Source organism: Pavona decussata, unplaced genomic scaffold (genome assembly GCF_977016875.1).
Source record: "Pavona decussata unplaced genomic scaffold, jaPavDecu1.1 SCAFFOLD_114, whole genome shotgun sequence".
Lineage (NCBI taxonomy): Eukaryota > Metazoa > Cnidaria > Anthozoa > Scleractinia > Agariciidae > Pavona > Pavona decussata.
The window spans coordinates 258,325-275,650 of record NW_028145528.1 but is presented as its reverse complement, the minus strand read 5'-3'; the positions used below and the strand labels follow the sequence as shown (position 1 = coordinate 275,650).

The 17,326-nt window shown below is 38.8% G+C and overlaps 3 protein-coding genes across 4 annotated transcripts; 1 reads left to right on the top strand and 2 right to left on the bottom strand.

Moving 5' to 3' along the window:
• Positions 1 to 1,197: 1,197 nt before the first annotated feature.
• LOC146469992 (HEPACAM family member 2-like) lies at positions 1,198 to 5,255 on the bottom strand. The gene is made up of 3 exons (XM_085122074.1): positions 4,236 to 5,255; positions 2,007 to 2,137; positions 1,198 to 1,805 (listed from the first exon to the last, which is right to left on the bottom strand). Exons 1-3 carry the CDS (start codon positions 4,255 to 4,257, stop codon positions 1,662 to 1,664), a joined length of 297 nt encoding a protein of 98 aa, XP_084978200.1. The 5' UTR covers positions 4,258 to 5,255; the 3' UTR covers positions 1,198 to 1,661.
• Positions 5,256 to 7,860: 2,605 nt separating this feature from the next.
• On the top strand, positions 7,861 to 11,155 carry LOC146469991 (peroxisomal membrane protein 11C-like). 2 transcript variants are annotated; one of them, XM_085122072.1, is made up of 3 exons: positions 7,861 to 8,258; positions 9,359 to 9,576; positions 10,648 to 11,155. In XM_085122072.1, the coding sequence occupies exons 1-3, from the start codon at positions 8,022 to 8,024 to the stop codon at positions 10,937 to 10,939; spliced, it is 747 nt and encodes a 248-aa protein (XP_084978198.1). In that variant the 5' UTR covers positions 7,861 to 8,021; the 3' UTR covers positions 10,940 to 11,155. The 2 variants fall into 2 exon arrangements, with proteins under 2 accessions (XP_084978198.1, XP_084978197.1); XM_085122071.1 differs by having other exon boundaries at positions 9,359 to 9,582.
• A 1,288-nt stretch (positions 11,156 to 12,443) lies between these two features.
• On the bottom strand, positions 12,444 to 17,184 carry LOC146469990 (dihydrofolate reductase-like). Its single transcript, XM_085122073.1, has 6 exons — positions 17,030 to 17,184; positions 16,328 to 16,377; positions 15,523 to 15,628; positions 15,129 to 15,252; positions 13,877 to 13,989; positions 12,444 to 12,936 (listed from the first exon to the last, which is right to left on the bottom strand). The coding sequence occupies exons 1-6, from the start codon at positions 17,116 to 17,118 to the stop codon at positions 12,858 to 12,860; spliced, it is 561 nt and encodes a 186-aa protein (XP_084978199.1). The 5' UTR covers positions 17,119 to 17,184; the 3' UTR covers positions 12,444 to 12,857.
• Between the last annotated feature and the right edge of the window lie 142 nt (positions 17,185 to 17,326).

Below are 17,326 nucleotides of genomic sequence, written 5' to 3'. Positions count from 1 at the left end.
CTTTTACTAATAAAAAATTTCCATCAGAGTTAGTAGGAGGGGAGGGCCAATTGAATGATCTGGAGTTCAGTTAATTTTAAACCAATGATGCAAATTTTGGGCGGATTAAATTGTAGCGATAACTACCTGGCTGCATGCAACTAAACACGTCGCACAATTGAGAAAATTAACATTCTAGCCCTGTGAAAGCTAGCAGAGGTTTCATACTGTTGGTAACGGGAAAAAATTGTCACAGACGGTAAGTCCAATTTGGTCGAAAAGCCTAAGGGTCGGTGTTTAGACGGCGTTTAACTAAAACTTCGTTTTAAGACATTTTCAATTTTGTCAACAAGCTTCAACAGTCATATCTAAACATTTATGGGAACTTAAGCAACGATTACGGCAACGGCAACGAGACCACCACAAAACAATAGGTTTATTGAGCAAAAACAATCGCTCTGCACGTGCGTTATATGTTTTTGTACATTTCTTTGCCGTCATCAGCAAAACAGCAACGTGAAATGACCAAATTCAAGGTTTTGTGGAGAACGTGAGCACACGAAGGAGAATTTTTCATTTTCCTTCCTTACTTGAACGCCGTTCCTGTCAATTTAGTTCCAGGATACTTCGCCCACATTGTAGAAGGTGAATCAATTGGAATAATCTCGAAGTAATAGAAGTAACGTGAAGTTATATTTTCAAGTGACGTTTTTGTTGTCGTTGCTTAAGTTCCCTCATTGTCTGCTGCTGACAGTAACATGAAGGCTTGCATCCCAGACTAGAAAACTATTTATATCTAAAATAGTTTGTCACGTCGCAAGTTAATTTTTAGGTTGATGTTAGTGTTTCTTTATCACAGATTTCGATTCCTCCAAGTATTGATTTTCGCTCATTTCCACCATACCGAGTCATTCCTCGTCTCAATCTCGCTTTAGTGTGAAGCGACTTGACATAGCTTTTCGACATATAACCATATCAATGCAGACAGAGAGATGCAGTGCCGTTTTCATCCCGACTGTCTGCCCCTGGATCTCCGAGGATGGTCTGTCCAACTCTTTTAAAAGTTTCAGTACCCTGTACCCCCCCCCCCCCCCCTCTATCGTATACCATACTAAAGAGATTTGCCCGAGCAGCGGAGACTACTATAACGTGGGATTTAATAAAACACAGATTCCAAGACAAAAAAAAAATAATTTTAAGCTTGCACGCTTCGCGCTTTTTACCTACAGCGTAGATTATTGCCACCGCCGGCTGGCCAACTCTTAAGCTTGTTTGTTTTAAAAAGCGGCATGAGAATGTGTTAAGTGAATCTTGTTGTAGCGCAAAGTTTATAAAGAAATAATTACCCAAAAGAGTACTTTATTTTATTGGGAAAAAGGTGGAATTGAAAATAACAACAACAGTTAACAAGCAACAAAGCAAAAAAAAAAAGAAAAAAAAAAAACAAACAAACAAGTACACCAAGTAATATCTTGGTAGATACTATACATAAACTATTTTGCTCAGTTCAAATCTGTTACCTGAACGCAATACACAGATGACCAATCACAGAGAATTGTCTAAAAATCAGTTTCAAAAACTGATCTCTTGCAACCTCAAGGTAATGTCTTTGGAGCTTGATACAAGTCACCGCTTCATGTCTCACACCCTCAAGTGTCCTAGTAGCTAGAGCTAAATTGCTGCTATCTGACTTTGGGAGAAGAAATAACTGATATGACGTCAACAGTTGCCCACGTGATCACAGATTCCTTGTCATTGGAAATAATGCAGGAGTACTGGCCGGCGTCATTCATGGCGGCTTTCCTTATATGGAGAACTGAAGAGATCTGGCAAGAAAGGGATGCAGAAATCGGTCAGTCTACAATCTTGTACCCAGACTCCTCAGACTCTTTGGCCAGCGGTTGGTAGCCAGCAGAAGGTCTTAGGTTCGACCCTGTTGGGAGAGCTCGGATTTTTTTTATTCCTAGTATGCTTGTGTCACTGACAGAATAATACATCATTCTCAATCAAAGTAATGTTTCTGTTACCTCTCCCTCAAGACATCTGGATCTTCTATACCAGCGATACTTGAGGTTCTTGCCAGTCACATGACAGAACAACTTGCAATCTCGTCCTAGCTGTACAGTGCAGGATTCAGGGTGTTTCTCTATGACTGGGACTAACGGCAAATAATAATCCAGGTTCAAGTTAGGTCCAGGTCAAACGTCGAACTTCACATGAGACGAACCGAAACTGAGCGAATTAAGTTTATGATAAGTTCGATGTTCGCTCATTGAGTTCGCCCGACTCAACTTGGATCGACCTACATGCACACGTTCTATCTGTCTGATACAGACGGATGGAAAGTGTGAAGTTATAAATGTTAAAAGTCCGCCTGACAGAGTTAACGACAGTCAGGCCACACTTTTGGTATTATTTGTTGTAAATTGACATCAGCCGACGCTATTCACATTTTGTAATGGCTAGCCTATGAAAAATTGTCATGCTGTCGCAATTCTTTAATAAAATGAATTGTCGCGTTTGGAAATATCTCTCGTTAATTGCAATAAATAGCTTGTCGCATTTTTCATGACGCACCAATCACAAATTGTCGCTATTTGAAATCTCCCAAGCTGCCGTTAATGTTAGCATCACCATATCGCAGTGATCTGCAAAGCCTTTTATACTGATAATATTAGTAAGGTAACTAACGATTATACGATTGTACTTTCTGACTTTTTTTAACCGAGTATAAGACCTGTGGGCGACTATTTTATTTATTTACTATTATTATTTTTTGATAACTTGTTGATCTCACGCTTCCTTGTAAATGCCAGATCATGGTGACCCACAGGTCTTATCAGTACTCCAACTTAAAAAAAAAAAAAAGAGTATAAGACCTGTGGGTCACTATGATCTAACATTTACAAGGAAGCGTGAGATCAACAAGTTATCAAAACAAAAAAACCGCGACAATTAAGAGTTCCCCAAATTGCAACCAAATGTTAGTGCGATATTCGTAGCAAAACGAATTAAATTTTATTCAGTGTTATGAGCTCGGTATTACAAAATCCCACTCTATTACAATATGCGGCGATAAATCTCCGTCGCCATTGAAAAGTTTGTTAACAATTAGAGATCACGATGCCATATTCCATTTTGGCGGTATAACTTGCGCTCGAAATAATCAACATACATGTATAAAATATGAGGTCCATTTAATTCTGAACTTTGGCCTAGAAATTCAAACTTTTCTGGTACTTCTTTAAACATCCCGTTTTTGCCGGGTGTTTACCCAGTAAAATTATGGAAAAGTGCAGATAGTATGAGGACCCATTCGCAAAAGAACGCGCAATCATACATCTAGGGAATAACTTTGGACACCGACTTTAAATTGGCAACACTTGCAAATAAAACAGCATTATCCTGAATGGATTATTACTGATCTGAAACCTACTGCTAACAGTCAGATCACCTTTATGCCACATTAGTTACAGTTGCCCAGTTTGACTTCCAGAGTTTGGGAGAGCGCCGTCGGCCTTATGGTCATGCACCCGGTTTAGGAAACGATTCGGAAAAAGTGCTTTCTTCGCTGAAACACCGGAATTTTTCGCAGACCTTTTTTGTTCCTTGCGGTGATGCGCGATATATTTGCAAACTATTGTTAACAGTAAAAGCTTTGATTGATACCAAATTCACATAAACACGTTGTTTATTTGTTCCTGGACAAGTCGTTTTTGTCACTGCACTGAACAGGTGTGATTGTTGAAATGGCAGGTACGGCAACTGCTAATTGACGGGTCTATATCAAGCTTACATTATACAAGCACATGGCTTCAAACAGCTCAGTAGTAAAGTATACGAAACGGACAGTATTAGCGGCTTACTTCGAAAAGTGTTCGATTAAAAAAAAGCCTTACATTCCTGAGCCGAATTATGTGCAAAATGTTTGTATCAGCGGAGCAAACATAACCATCACCCTGAGCCAATATATTCTCGATCGTTAAAGTAAACAAAAATTGAGGAAGCTCGGCAGTAGTTAAGCATTTTGTGTCAAACAACGATGAAATTCAAATATTGAAAGATGGGTATGGGTTAAATAAGTCCCTTCACTTCCTAGTTGTTTAGCTTTTTAGTATTGACAGCAGATTGCATTAGAATGAGCTATGGTGACAAAAATACCTCCTCTTGGAACACACATGGATAACCTTAAAACTCCTATGAGATACTCATTGTTTTTACGCAACACTGTTCTCGTATGGCACACCACGACTTACCTTCGCTCAATATAGAGGGCATGTTCCGGCGTTGGGCAAACTTGTCTTTGAGTTAAGATGAAGTATTGCCCGGCTTACGAGCCGGCAACGAATCTGTCACGCTTGGAGGGAACAAACCCCCGTGATCCTCTAGGTAGACAAAATTAGCTGCTGGTGTTGGATTGTCACACGTGCATTTGACGGGTTGTTTATTATAAGGTTGGAAAAGTGACAACAACTTTTAATTAAAATACGATAAATTTGTCGTTGTATATGAAATAGTGTCAGGTGGATGCCTCGAGAATGCTTGCTGTTAGTTTACACTGAAGTTCAAGTACCCTGAAACGGTGCCAGTAAACGCAAAACAGCAGGTGTGAGTTGCCTATTGAATGGTTTGAAATATGAAAGAGAGTTTTAGCTGCTTTGGGTGGAAAGAGAGCAAATGATTTTAGGCTGACGACTCCAAATATAAAATGCTTTAGTTTGACAAAGGTTGCATAACCCTTTGTGGCTTTAGCAATTGTCCCTGAGTAACTCGTACGTTAGTTTTCGGTCGGGAGGAGAGCCGACCTTCTCGCCTTTTGCGTGTTTGCGGTCGTTCCCACGGTCCTGCTTGCGTTTCGCGCTCTCCCTTTTAGAAGAGAAAATCCCGCGGAGGAGGTAAGCCTTGAAACTGATTTTCAAACGGTATTGAGGTCCCTCGCTAAAACTGAGAGAGGATGCAGGCCAGCACTGCCTAGAGGATATGGAGCAAGATCAAGAATATCACGGATAGTCTGTGAGCTTAACTGTGAATCAGGTCATGTTAGCAGACATTACGAAACTTAACCTGCGAACAGGCCTCCCGGTCGCGATCAAACGCCTGTTCGAAGGCTATACGAAACTGAACTACCAAAACGGACTGCGTGATGGTTTCCCCCCCTCGCAAAATTCCACGTAGCATCTCGATCCCGAGGTGAATAGGTACCAAGGATTTTAATGATCTGTAACTGGTTTGATAACAAAAAGAACTGATTCGCTTGGCTGAAGGCACTCTACTGTCTAATGGTAGCAGCCGGTGTCTTATAAACTTTCTCTTCCGTTTGCATAATCAGCTGCAAGCTGAATCTTGCTCCTTCTCAGAAGAGGATTCGTAAAAGGCGGTGAAGTGAATGTGCCGGATATGCATTAGTCCTGTCCCAGAACCCCCTCTTACTCCGTCCTGCATACCGTGTGCAGGGTGAAATAAGAGGCAGTTCTGGGACAGGACTTGTCAGTGTATATATTTTTGGTTAATGCGCATTCTCCGTTCTTTCAAAGTTTAATCTATATTTCACAAGAACCATTTCAGTCTAAGAATTATGAAATGTGATCATAACAGAACAGACCAGGGGAAAATGTACGGCCAGTTTTAAAACTTTTCAGGATGTTCTCTTATTTATTCTTGAAGTTCTAAGTTTGGTATCTAGACAAAAGGCCGGTGAAATCAGTGATGGAAATGGAAGATACCGGGATTTAAATCACACTGCAGCCGCATATCAGTACACACACGATGTCCGATACAAGCCCGTACTCCTGTTTTTGTCCGGATAGGTTCGTTTTCTCAGCTAACGGACCAAACAGCTTTAGTTTACAAATTTCGAATTAATAATAAGAAATGGATACATGGGGAAGGTAGAGAGCATCCCAAAATGACAAGGAGAATTTAAGGCAGTAAATGTCTTGTATGTATTCGTTTTTGTTAGTTTGTTTGTTTGTTTTTGGATACTGATGATCTGTTAACAGGCGCGTAGCTAAGGTTTCGATAGAGGTGTTCGTTGAACCCCAAATCTTGCTGAGCCCCTGAGGCGCTCTTACTAGAAGGGTCCGGTGCTCCCGCGAAAATTTTTGAAAATCTAGGTTCCCAGAAACCTCATTTCCTGCATTTTGAGACCCATTTTAGACAAATAACAACTTTGTTTTACGGCAGCTTTTTAAGATATATACATCATTTGGACGGTATAATTGTTTCAACTTAAACAAGAAAGTTCAATGTACATTCCGTGCCCTTTCAAGTTCTGATAGCTGTTCGATCTGCTGATAGTCACACACCAAGCTGGTAAACTGCATCATTCTCGGGTGTAGGCCTTCGAACAAATTGACTATCTCGTCAAGATTGACAGGCATATCCTATTTGATATGCATTAGAGCTAGGGTGGACAGCCTACTTTCTCCCATGGTACACCTCATGTAGTTGTTCAACCTCCTCATTGTGCTTATGGAACGTTCACATTCACAAGTGGTTGCTGGAAAGGTGGCAGCGATTTTCAGGAGCATATACAGGTTGGGGAAGTCGTCGGGATCACACGTCCTGAACCATAATTTTCCACCTCTGGAATTCGGAGGAAAAGAGTTGTGGAGAGGGTAGGTCATCTTGATAGAGATCCAAAAAATCAGTGAGCTGCTGAACATCGACCTGACTTTCTCTAATTACAGAGGGTCCCAGCCCAAGCAGCTTAGAGACCCTTAAAACTTTGAATCTCCAACGGTTCTTGACAATTTTTGTTTTTACCGAGGATAAGCCATTAAAGAACGGGTTTATATCTATTTTTTTTTAGTTGATGTATTTCGACCACAGGAACTTTATTTAAAAGCTTTTCCTCCGCCATTATTGATCTTCAAAGGGGGTTCGTTCGAACCCTTCGAACCCCCCCCCTCCTACGCGCCTGGTTAATGACAATTAAACAATCGTTTAATAATTGTGCGGCCATGCCATTCAAATCGGTTTAACTGATCGACATATAGAGATACAACTGGAAAGTTTAGGAAATTTTTTTTTAACAAGAACAAGAAACAAGAACAATTTTAGTCTTCCCAGATTACAAAGCAGCTATCCCAGATTACTAAAGTACTATGGCAAACGACGCATTTTTTTTATGAAGGACTTGCCGAACGGAACTCTTAAGAAGAGTCTCACAGACGGGCAGCGATAAAACCAAGAATCCGGAATCAGGAATCCGGAATCCGGAACTGGAAATAAGTTTGTTAGAACGGAGAGAGAAATATTTAATGGTGGAATAATGGTAAAATACGGACTAAAAAGCCTTAAACCGCTCGTTGGCATAAAAGAAAACTCTGTTTATAAAGGACGCAATATATTATGGGACAGTGAGAGAAACCGTGTATTGCTTCAGGCCGCGGTACAGATGGCGGACTCTCCAATTAAAAAAGCAGTAAGTTACCTGAGTGCACCGACGTTATTGTGCACTTTCTTCCTCTTTTGTTTCATCCCTTCTCCTCTAACCCGTTTCGGTTCCGATCTGTTAAAAATAGATGAAACAAAAGAGGAAGAACTGAAGTGCGCGATAACGTGTGCACTGTGTACAAATCTCTTGATGTACACTCTTTCTTTACCTCAGTATTTTGAAGAACACAAAATTAACTAAGCACACACAGAACTGCTGAAGCTTTTCTAACCTAATATTATCTAATGCATTTAAAATTGTTTATCTTGTAGTTTTCACGAGCCCACAAGCATTTTATGCTTTAAATTTGTTGATTCGTACCCTAACCCACCAAGTGGTTTAATCAGTAGTAAATAAATCCGAACTAGCAAAACAAGAACATGTAAAATAGCTAAAAATACACTGGCTCTCTATTTCTCCTTTTTTTTTTCTCAAAAACAGAGGAATACTACTAGTTCTTTGACCTTCATTTGGTCGAGGAGAGGATTTTCTTAGATCAGGAGGAGAAGAGACGTCGAGGAGGCCTAAAGCCAAGTTAGTTTCCAGGCGTTGTCGAGCAGAACGCCTGGAAGAAATCTACCTCGGCCAAAGTTCACTGAACAAGATGGCGGACAGGTTAGCTGGTGTGTTGGAAACGTACCGAGGACGAGAGAAGTTAATGCGACTTCTTCAGTATGCTAGCTTCTTGGCAAGTGGAGGATTACACAAGGTGTCTCGCGAGACTACTGGCGAAAAGTTCCGAATTTTTGCCGAAGCCATGAGCGAGTGTCGAACAGTGCTTCGATTGTTCGACGATGCGGCGATGATTTCGTATGCCCGTAGTTATGGAACGGGAAAAGAGGTAGGGAAGATGTCATACTTATCTTAGTATCGATATCAAGGACGGTGTGGAACGCAAATAATTTCAGGATGGCCTAAAACATGATATAGTAATCAAAGAAATATAAGGCTTTAATATAATATTAAGAACGTGAGTTAATATAATTAATGATGCTGGTCCGGTGAAGTCACGAAATCGAACAATATTTTAGGTTACAATTTGTTTGTATTTAAATTGTCCGTTGATACATCTCAGATGAAAAATAAACTCAACTTGGTTGCATTGTTTACAAATGTCGATTAAAAAGTGTTAAACTTTGATCTTTGCATTGACATCCACATGCCCATTTTGTGTTATACTTAGTATTTCTGTGGAGTGAGCTGTTCCTTTTTGAAGTCGCTTATCGTCACAAATCTGTGTATTCACCTTGATAAACTTATGCTGCCCTATAATATTGTTTGGCTGCATATCCATGTTGTTTCCACTTCAGAGGGTAGGAGAGAATTCCTCTGCTGGGATTAGAAATGACTGGGAGTTGCGAATCAGTGATTTTTTTTAATTTTTGGTTTGAAAATCATGATTTTAATACACAATTATATAATACATATTTCCACGTTTTCAGAGAAAATTTTATCCAGTAAGTTTTCCAGTTAGTGTGATTTGGCAGGTATTTTTGGTAGCTTAATTTAAATTTCAAAAAGAGTTCAAAAGTAGTTCTTTTTTTTTTTGACTAGTGATTGTTTACAACAGTTGAGTTCACCTTTATGTTTCTTTTAGATACTGTAAATAAATTTTGTGTGTTGTGCGTCTGTTTTTTTTTTTAAGGGAAGGTGGGGGCACATAATTTTGGCCCATGGGCATGCTATTGATAGTAAATTTTGACTTTGTTTGCACTGCCATGTCACCCCAACCCCCTTTCCCCAAGGTGTAGCAGTGTGAACCAGGAATTAAGTTATAGCTGATTGAACTGGAAACTGAAGATTACACGTACAAAGCAATGAACATGCATTTAGGAAAGGGATGGGATTGCTGACTGATATAGAGTATTTATGAATTATCACATCAATATTTTTTGTAAACAAAATGGATAAATGAAAATGCAGTTTTTAACTTTCTTGCAGGAAAAAGATAAAATTGTTCGCTGGACCAACCTAATTGACATCTTCTGTGGTTTGACCTTCTATCCTATCGAGCACATTGCCTGGGCTAGGGACAAGAAATTGCTTCATGGCAAAAGTGCCAAACTGTGGGATTTGTCTCTCTACTGTTGGATAGGATCACTCATAGTTTGCATAATCAGAGACTTGTGGCTTCTTAAAAAGCTCCAACAACATGAAAGGTCCAAGTAAGTAAAACAAAACATACCTTTACTTAATAACCCTTTAGTCTCAATCTATCTATCTATCTGCTATTAATTTGCCTCCATCAAAAATGATGATTCTTGCAAATTGGTCAGCGGTAATCAACCAATAAACAGTAAATAAATAAAAACAGATAAGTAAAAACCATCAATTTAAACGTAGTTTACAAATGCTGTGAGGGAAGGGGCATTAACCGCTTCAGATGATAAGACAAACACTCTCTTATTGTTCTAGGAAAATACGCAAATTTGTAGTAGTCTGTATGTGCAAACGGGACCTCGTAAGCTTTCTCATTTATATGGCGACTAATACGCCCCAGGGGGGTTAGATATTTTATGGTGTTAATCCCAGTTTGTCTATTGTGGATTTTGTAAAAAATGGACAGCCTGTTCCTTTTCCTTCTCTCTTTGAGGGTGTCCCACTGTAATTCTTGGAGCATTTCGCTGACACTGGATGTGTTGTGATATCAGTTTAACATACATATCTGGCTGCATGTCTCTGCACCATTTCCAGTTTCTTCACATTATCTATATAGTGTAAGCATCCCATGCCACTGATGAATACTCTAGTAATGGACAAACCAAGCTCTTATAGTAATAGCCACCATCTAATTTCTCCACAATGATCGCTCCTTGATCAAACATACACTCTGGTAATGACAATTAAGGAAGTCATGCATCCCCAAAGATAAAGTCTTGATGTTTTAAGTTTTAAACAAATTCTCCCCACTTGTACAAAATTAACATGTACTTTGAGGAACAGGAAGGGAGATTTGGCCAGGGAGGTGCAGGGCATTTGATCTAATTTTCTGTCCCCATCTTCATAAATTTGACTGTCAAATTCAAAACCAGGACGTACTTGAAAGTGAAATAAAACCCCAAATGGTGGGATTTGACCCAAAATAATTTAACCCTTCATAAAAGGCAAATATGCTTCACCCTTTCTGTAGTACAACTTTGATCAACATTTAACATGTACTTTAAAATTACACCAAAATGAGAGAAAATAGTAATATTTACTGGTTACTCAGTTATCATTCTTTTACTCAGGGCTCAATCAGATGACAGTAGCATTCTTCAAAGCAACAGGGAATCTGAAAGCTCTCTTTTGACCAGGCATAATCAAATAAGGTGTCTGCAGAGGCGACTCATAATTTCTGTTATTGGATTTACTGCTGACCTGGCTATGGCAATCAACTGGGCACCTGCAGGAATTTTATGGGCACAAAAGCTCTCAATAGGATCTGTTGGACTGCTTGGCACAATATCTTCCCTTTCTGAGTTGTATAAATACTTCAAACCTGCTGCAGCATTGCCGGATGAAGCTCTTGGGAGCATTTGATGTCACACAATCATGTACTCAATGCACACTGTACATTGCAAATGAGTAAATAGGGGTCCATTAATACATTATGTCGTGGTAAAAAATGGAGACTTTCCTAATATATTTTTCTGGTACTGATACAGACTTGCATAAAGGTTTCCTTACTAGCTTGCAACTATTTTTCAGCAGTTAGTGCATTTATCTATGAATTAAATTACATTAATTTTAACTGAATATTGTATGCTTGGAGCTTCTAAGCGTCCATATGAAACCTAACATCCTTTTAAAGGGGAAGTTAAGATGTAATTTTTTCAATGCCCTTGGTGGGAACAGGATACATTGAAACAGCAGAACTTTAAATATACATGTACTGCATGAAGCATAAGCAATAGGTCCTTTTGATATATTAAAATTCAGCTTGAAAATGAGGCCTAGAGGCCACAAAGGAAATTCAATAATCATGTTTATTCACTTCAGTTGTCTGTGTCCTCTGGACGTCAATATCAAGTTGAAACTTCTTGGCAGAGAACAACAGCATCAAGCGGTATTATTAACCCACGACATTTCTTGCGCATGTATTCTCAAGGTCATGATTTTGTCTCCAGAAGTAACATGCAAGCTCACTTTTCTGAAGACGACTCAATTTTCTGACAAATATTTTGGCTAAAAATCTATCAACACAAAGTGGATGATTGCTGAGCTAAAATAATGTAGTAAAAAAAATACACCTATAGGTCACCATGCTTGTCCAAGGCATGCATTGTAATAGACCATATTCGTATTCTCGGTATGGAACTGGATCGAGCTTGCAATGGAGGCCCATGCGGGGGAATATATTAGAAACTATTTGCATGTAAAAAGATTCCCCCGCATAAGCCTCGTGTGCAAGCTAGTTCCAGTTCCATACCGAGAATACGAATACGGTCTATTAAATGGACCCATGTTACGTGTAATCTTTAGAAAACCTGTTTATTATTATTATTATTATTATTATTATTATTATTATTATTATTATTATACAACCTAACAAAATGAAATTATATGTATGAAACTGGGGACAAATAGTTACCTGGTGTAAACCAGGAAGAAACGGCAAAAGCAACCTACAGTCAACTCCCTTTATTGCAGACACCCTTGGGTCCGCGAGTTAGTGTCCTTAATAGCGAGAGTCCGTAATAGCAGGAATTTATTTCAGCCAAACGTCTGTAATTTATTTTTGCCGGGGATTTAACTGCTGTCCGTATTATTGGGATGTCCATAATAGTGAGGTGTCCGCAAGGCGAGAGTTGACTGTATTAACTAAATGTTTGTTGTTCAATGTTGGGTAACTTACTTGGCTAAGTAAAGAATATTAATACAAAATGATAAAATGCTGGTAATAATAAATTCTTCACCTTCCCACTCCTCCTCGGCTTTTGGTGTCCTTGCCAGTAAAAAAGCTGCAGTTCATAACATGCAACCACCATAGTCAGTTAAAGCTGAATGTTACATATAAAGACCAAGACCACTATGCAAGAAAGCATTACTTTGAAAACAATTTAATTAAGCTTTTTAAGCCTTTACTTACAAGGCTTCAAATGTGAGACTTTCTTTTGCTTAACTGAAATTTAGATTTCTTTTTTCCTTTTCTCACACAAAGTCTAGTCATGCTTAGTACATTGTTACAGCTGTTCCCTACATAGTATACTTCTCCACATTTCCACTGGTCTAGTCGGCCCTTGTTACGCTGTTAAGGTTAAGAATCGTGTTTAGAAAACACTAGTCCATGCTTGTTACACTATTACAGTGTAATTACTTTAAAAAGAAACAAGGCAATCCTATTCTCGGCATGGCATATTCCTTCTTCCTTTTTTCTTCATTTTAGTTAAGTAACATTCGTTGTTCAGATTATATTTGATACTACAGCCTTGTATGTTGTAGTTTTGGCATCAGACAATCACACATCTCGCTGATACACTTGAAATTTGTATTGGATTTCATTTTCTTCTTGCATCTCACTTGGTACATCTGGGTCGCTACAAGACAAAAACAGAAAACAGAGTGGTGCAAAACAGTGGAACTGAACCAACAACCTGTAACACCTGTTAACACAACTTGCAGAAGGTCATGGGTTTGACTCATTGTGGATGCGTAATTTTTTGTTGTGCTCCCATGCACGTGAAAGATGTAAAACTGCAGTAAAATTCCATAGAAATGCTGCTTGCTACAGGAACATGTAGTGAAGTCAAGGAGCATCTAAACAAGCAATTTGTTAAACATGTATTGTTCTGACCCCAAAATTTCCACTTAAGTTACCATAACTATGTAAACACAGAATTTTCCATTTTCTCTATCCTGTTCCAAATACCCCACTTCTGTCAAGCCAAATTTTAAATGAGTCGAATTCATAAGAAGTTCAGCGAAAGTTTGAGCATTGATTCATAAAATTATTATATCAAATTCAACAGTACTGCATTCAACTCTGCATTAATTCTGCCTTATTTTGACTAGCAGACTTAAGAAAAAATAGAATAATGTTTACATTTGATTCAACATCTGATGACAGATATTCAATAAATATTTGAATCAGTGACACATTTCTGTTGGGTAATGTAACACAGCCAATCAAAGTTGCAACACTAGTTGAACAGCTATAATTATTCCGACATTGAACTTCTGCCATGCCAAGCTCCGATGAATTAAATAATATTTGGCAAGGTAAGGCAGAAACATGATGTCCAATATACATGTACCATAAGATTAATCAATATTCATTTCCAATCATGCAATACTATTCTGGAGAAATTGTTTACCTGTGTTATGAGAAAGCAATACAGTAGATTGAGCTTTAGATGAAATATAAAATTATACAAACTGGACAAGGACAAGAACAACGCTTAATTTCCATCTGGCAATTTAAGCTACAGTAACATGCACTAAACAAAATAATTCAGTAGTTTTTAGAGGGTCTCCTACCTTGTTTCCTTGAAAACATTCTTGTCAAACTCTGGAAAGTGCACATCACACTCAAAGTCTTTGTAGACGTGTGTAACGTACAGGCGGTAACACTTAGGATGTTGCATTGCTTCCTAAAGGATATCAAGTGATAATAAGTAAAGTCAGCAAGGTTCCAAAATAATACAAGCCCCTGAAAATAAGTCCCCTGCCCCTAAATCTCAGATGCAAACATCATTCTGATAAATATATAAGGATAAGGAGGTTAGTTCCTGAAGAAACTGCTGTGCTTTGTCAGTGGGGAGTAGGAATAAATGTTTGGTTTATCAACAGATCAGGAGGGAGTTGATAACTACCCCATAAAGAGATTTGGTGCTGATGCTTTGAGCATTAGCACCAGAGCAAAAGGCTAATGTTCTGACAATGGGCTAACGCTTGAAATGTCAGCACTTGAATCTCTTTATGGTGGCCAATTTACCTTTAGTTATCAACTCTGCTGATAAATTAAACCAAACATTTGTCTCCCCAATAATATTATTATCAGCCCATAGCAGACTGTTAGGGTTAGCTGTTTTAGGCTGTTAGCTTAGTTTTTCAGCCTGTTCTTATTGTCAAACCCGACCCATTTTTAAATGCAAATTTTCCCCAATTTATAATAAGCTCCCCTGAATACAAGCCTCTAAAACATGTCCTTTGAATAAATATGGGGCAAGGGCATACAGTGCATGTTTCTATTTTAAGGAATATTATAATAATATATTATAAATACAGTTGTATGTGGGTAGGGACAGGTGTGGGAGTGGGAGGCTGCAGGGGAGAGCAAGGCTGTTGCTTAAGAAAAATCCCAAGGAGACCACAAGGCTAAAAGCTGAGAAGTTAGGAGCCCCACCTGTGAAATGTTAGGTGCTGATGCAAAAATTTAGGCGGCAAGAACATTTTATTGCCCCGAAGGGTACACAGTAAGAAACAGCTGTTTTACAGTTTTTGTGCTGTGATACAGATCACAGCAATCTGCATCTTACTTCACCACTTTCATCAGTGACCACCTATTTCTTTATGACCACCTTTATAAAACAGTTCTCAGTCAAACACTGAATCTGGAATCTTTTGAAACACTCTCCCATTGCATATTATATGACAGACTATGCACTGATATTCCGGGAACGAGCTCACGCCAAATCATCCCAAAACTAGGTTGGCTAGGTATGTCTAGGAAGCCAACAAGGATCAACTTGGATGTAATAATTCTGTTCACATGTGTTGATTAACTGACCTTGTAGACTGCAGCTCCACCAATCACAAAGACCTTTTCCACCTTGTCTGTGTATGATGCAGTGGTCAGCATATCCAGTGCACCCTGCAGGCTGGAGCAGAGTACGGCCCCTTCAGGTGCCTCACTGAAAATAAAACAGTTTACCAATTAACCCATCAATGTAAAGCCATGTGGCCGGGGAGGACAGGACATGCCACATTAGGCTTTTGTAAAATTTGTTTTCAAAAATCGACCCACAAACTTTGGTTCAAATCAGTTAAATTTCCCAATTGTGGATGATGCATATATATGTCCATATAGTATAAACTGGCCTTGTGATGGAAGTCAAGTTCCCAAGGGTGAGAGCAAAAAAATAAAAGACCCAACACCTGAAATCAAGACTCTGTTTAAGTACCTCAATTTCCTACTCAAGATGATGTTGAGTCTATGTGGAAGAGGCCTGTACTTTGCTGGGATGGATTCCCAGGTATTGCGACCCATGATCACAGCATTTTGCTTTCCTGTTACAAAAAAGAAAAGGATGAATGAAGTGGAATATTGGAAGGATTGTGCCATAAATATGGCTTGTGTATTAAATGTATCATATAACAATGTAAATGGTTTGACCCTGTGTTGGTTCTTTATTCAGCGCTGACTGTATGTTATTTTTTGGGTTTCAACAACTTTTTATGTTCCTTAGATTCAAATCTGCTGCGGTCTCTATTCACTCCCTTAAAAAATTAAATAAAGATAATTGGTGCTTTCAATAAATGGTAAGTGAAAAAGCACAACACCATTTTTTTTAAAAAAAGTGCTCTTATTCTCACAGGCATATGCATGCCTACTGCATGCACCAGTAGATCACACAGTCCTTATTTGGGGGATAATTTCATAATTAGGACTATACAAAAGCCAAGCAGTGTTTGGGGCAAAAAACGCTGAATAATGAAGGTAGAATGAAGGAGATACTGCGAATGGCCTTTGCTCTAATGCTGAACAAATTTAAAGCAACTATCGAAATTTGACCTCTAGTGATGACAGCTAAAAACCATGCAGGGGGTGTGTCTAATTACGTGTTAAAGTCAAAACCACCATAGTTCTGATGTCTCGTTTCTTGAATATATGTATTCAAAGTGCAAGGAGAAATTCGATAAAGCAGCTAAATATATAAATAATCTTTATTTATAACTAATGATAAAAGGAGATAAAAATATGTTTACCCTCAGTTGAAACTGTTGAAGTGAGGTGAGAAAAAAACTTCATGTCTCCCCTGGGAATAAGAAAGCCATCATGAAATTAGTTTACTTTAATAGTCAGAAAAATGTTTGATCAAACTTAGTTAAACTTAGTTTACATAACAATCAAACTAAAGTATTTCTATGCATAGTTTGAGTAATCTACAATCCGCTTTCAGAAACATAGACAGGACCCAACAGGACCCAACCTTTTGCACCCCTCCCCATGCCCCACCCAACCTCAGTACCCAAATTTTATGGAGTGAGTCGAAGTCAAGTGTTTGGGAGAATTTGCATGTTCTAAATACTGCACATAGGCTTATCCAAAAGAAACGACAGACTTTAAGTCTCGCATATACACACCATAAAGTTCTATAAAGAGCAGACTTGACCGTAAAACTAAAAAAAAAAAGTTTCTTAAGCTTCTAAAATTAAAGCCTACTGTACGCATGCATGCGTAACTGCATGTTTCGAAAATTCGTTCGCTGTGCAAGGTAAAATCAGTAAATTTCACATCCATTCCTGAGAATTTATAATATTCAAGAAAGATCTACATTTAGGACCTTCAAGGAAATTGTGTTTGTTCACGAAAATTTGCATGTAGTGCATCAACCGATGCTGCGATGCACGCACCTCCTGAAATTACTAGTTTTGAAACGAAGATTACCCCACTGTCCCCTAACTAACCTTAAATGCCAAGGAAGACGGTTATCTTTTCCGATTCCTCCATTATTTGCCACGGCAACAACACACGAAAACTTTCGGATCGAAGCCATTTTGTCACGTCTTCTCTCTCTAGCCTCACCGTTCAAAAGATTTTGGCGGGAACTGGAGTGGAACCGAAGGCCAATCAAGGGCAATCAACCTGTGAACTAAGGAAAATTTTGATTGGCTGAAAACCTTGTTATTATTCGTAGCTCAAATTTGATTGGTTATTGCGTGGGCAAACCAAAACACGGTGGGCGCTAGTGGGGAGGGTAGAGG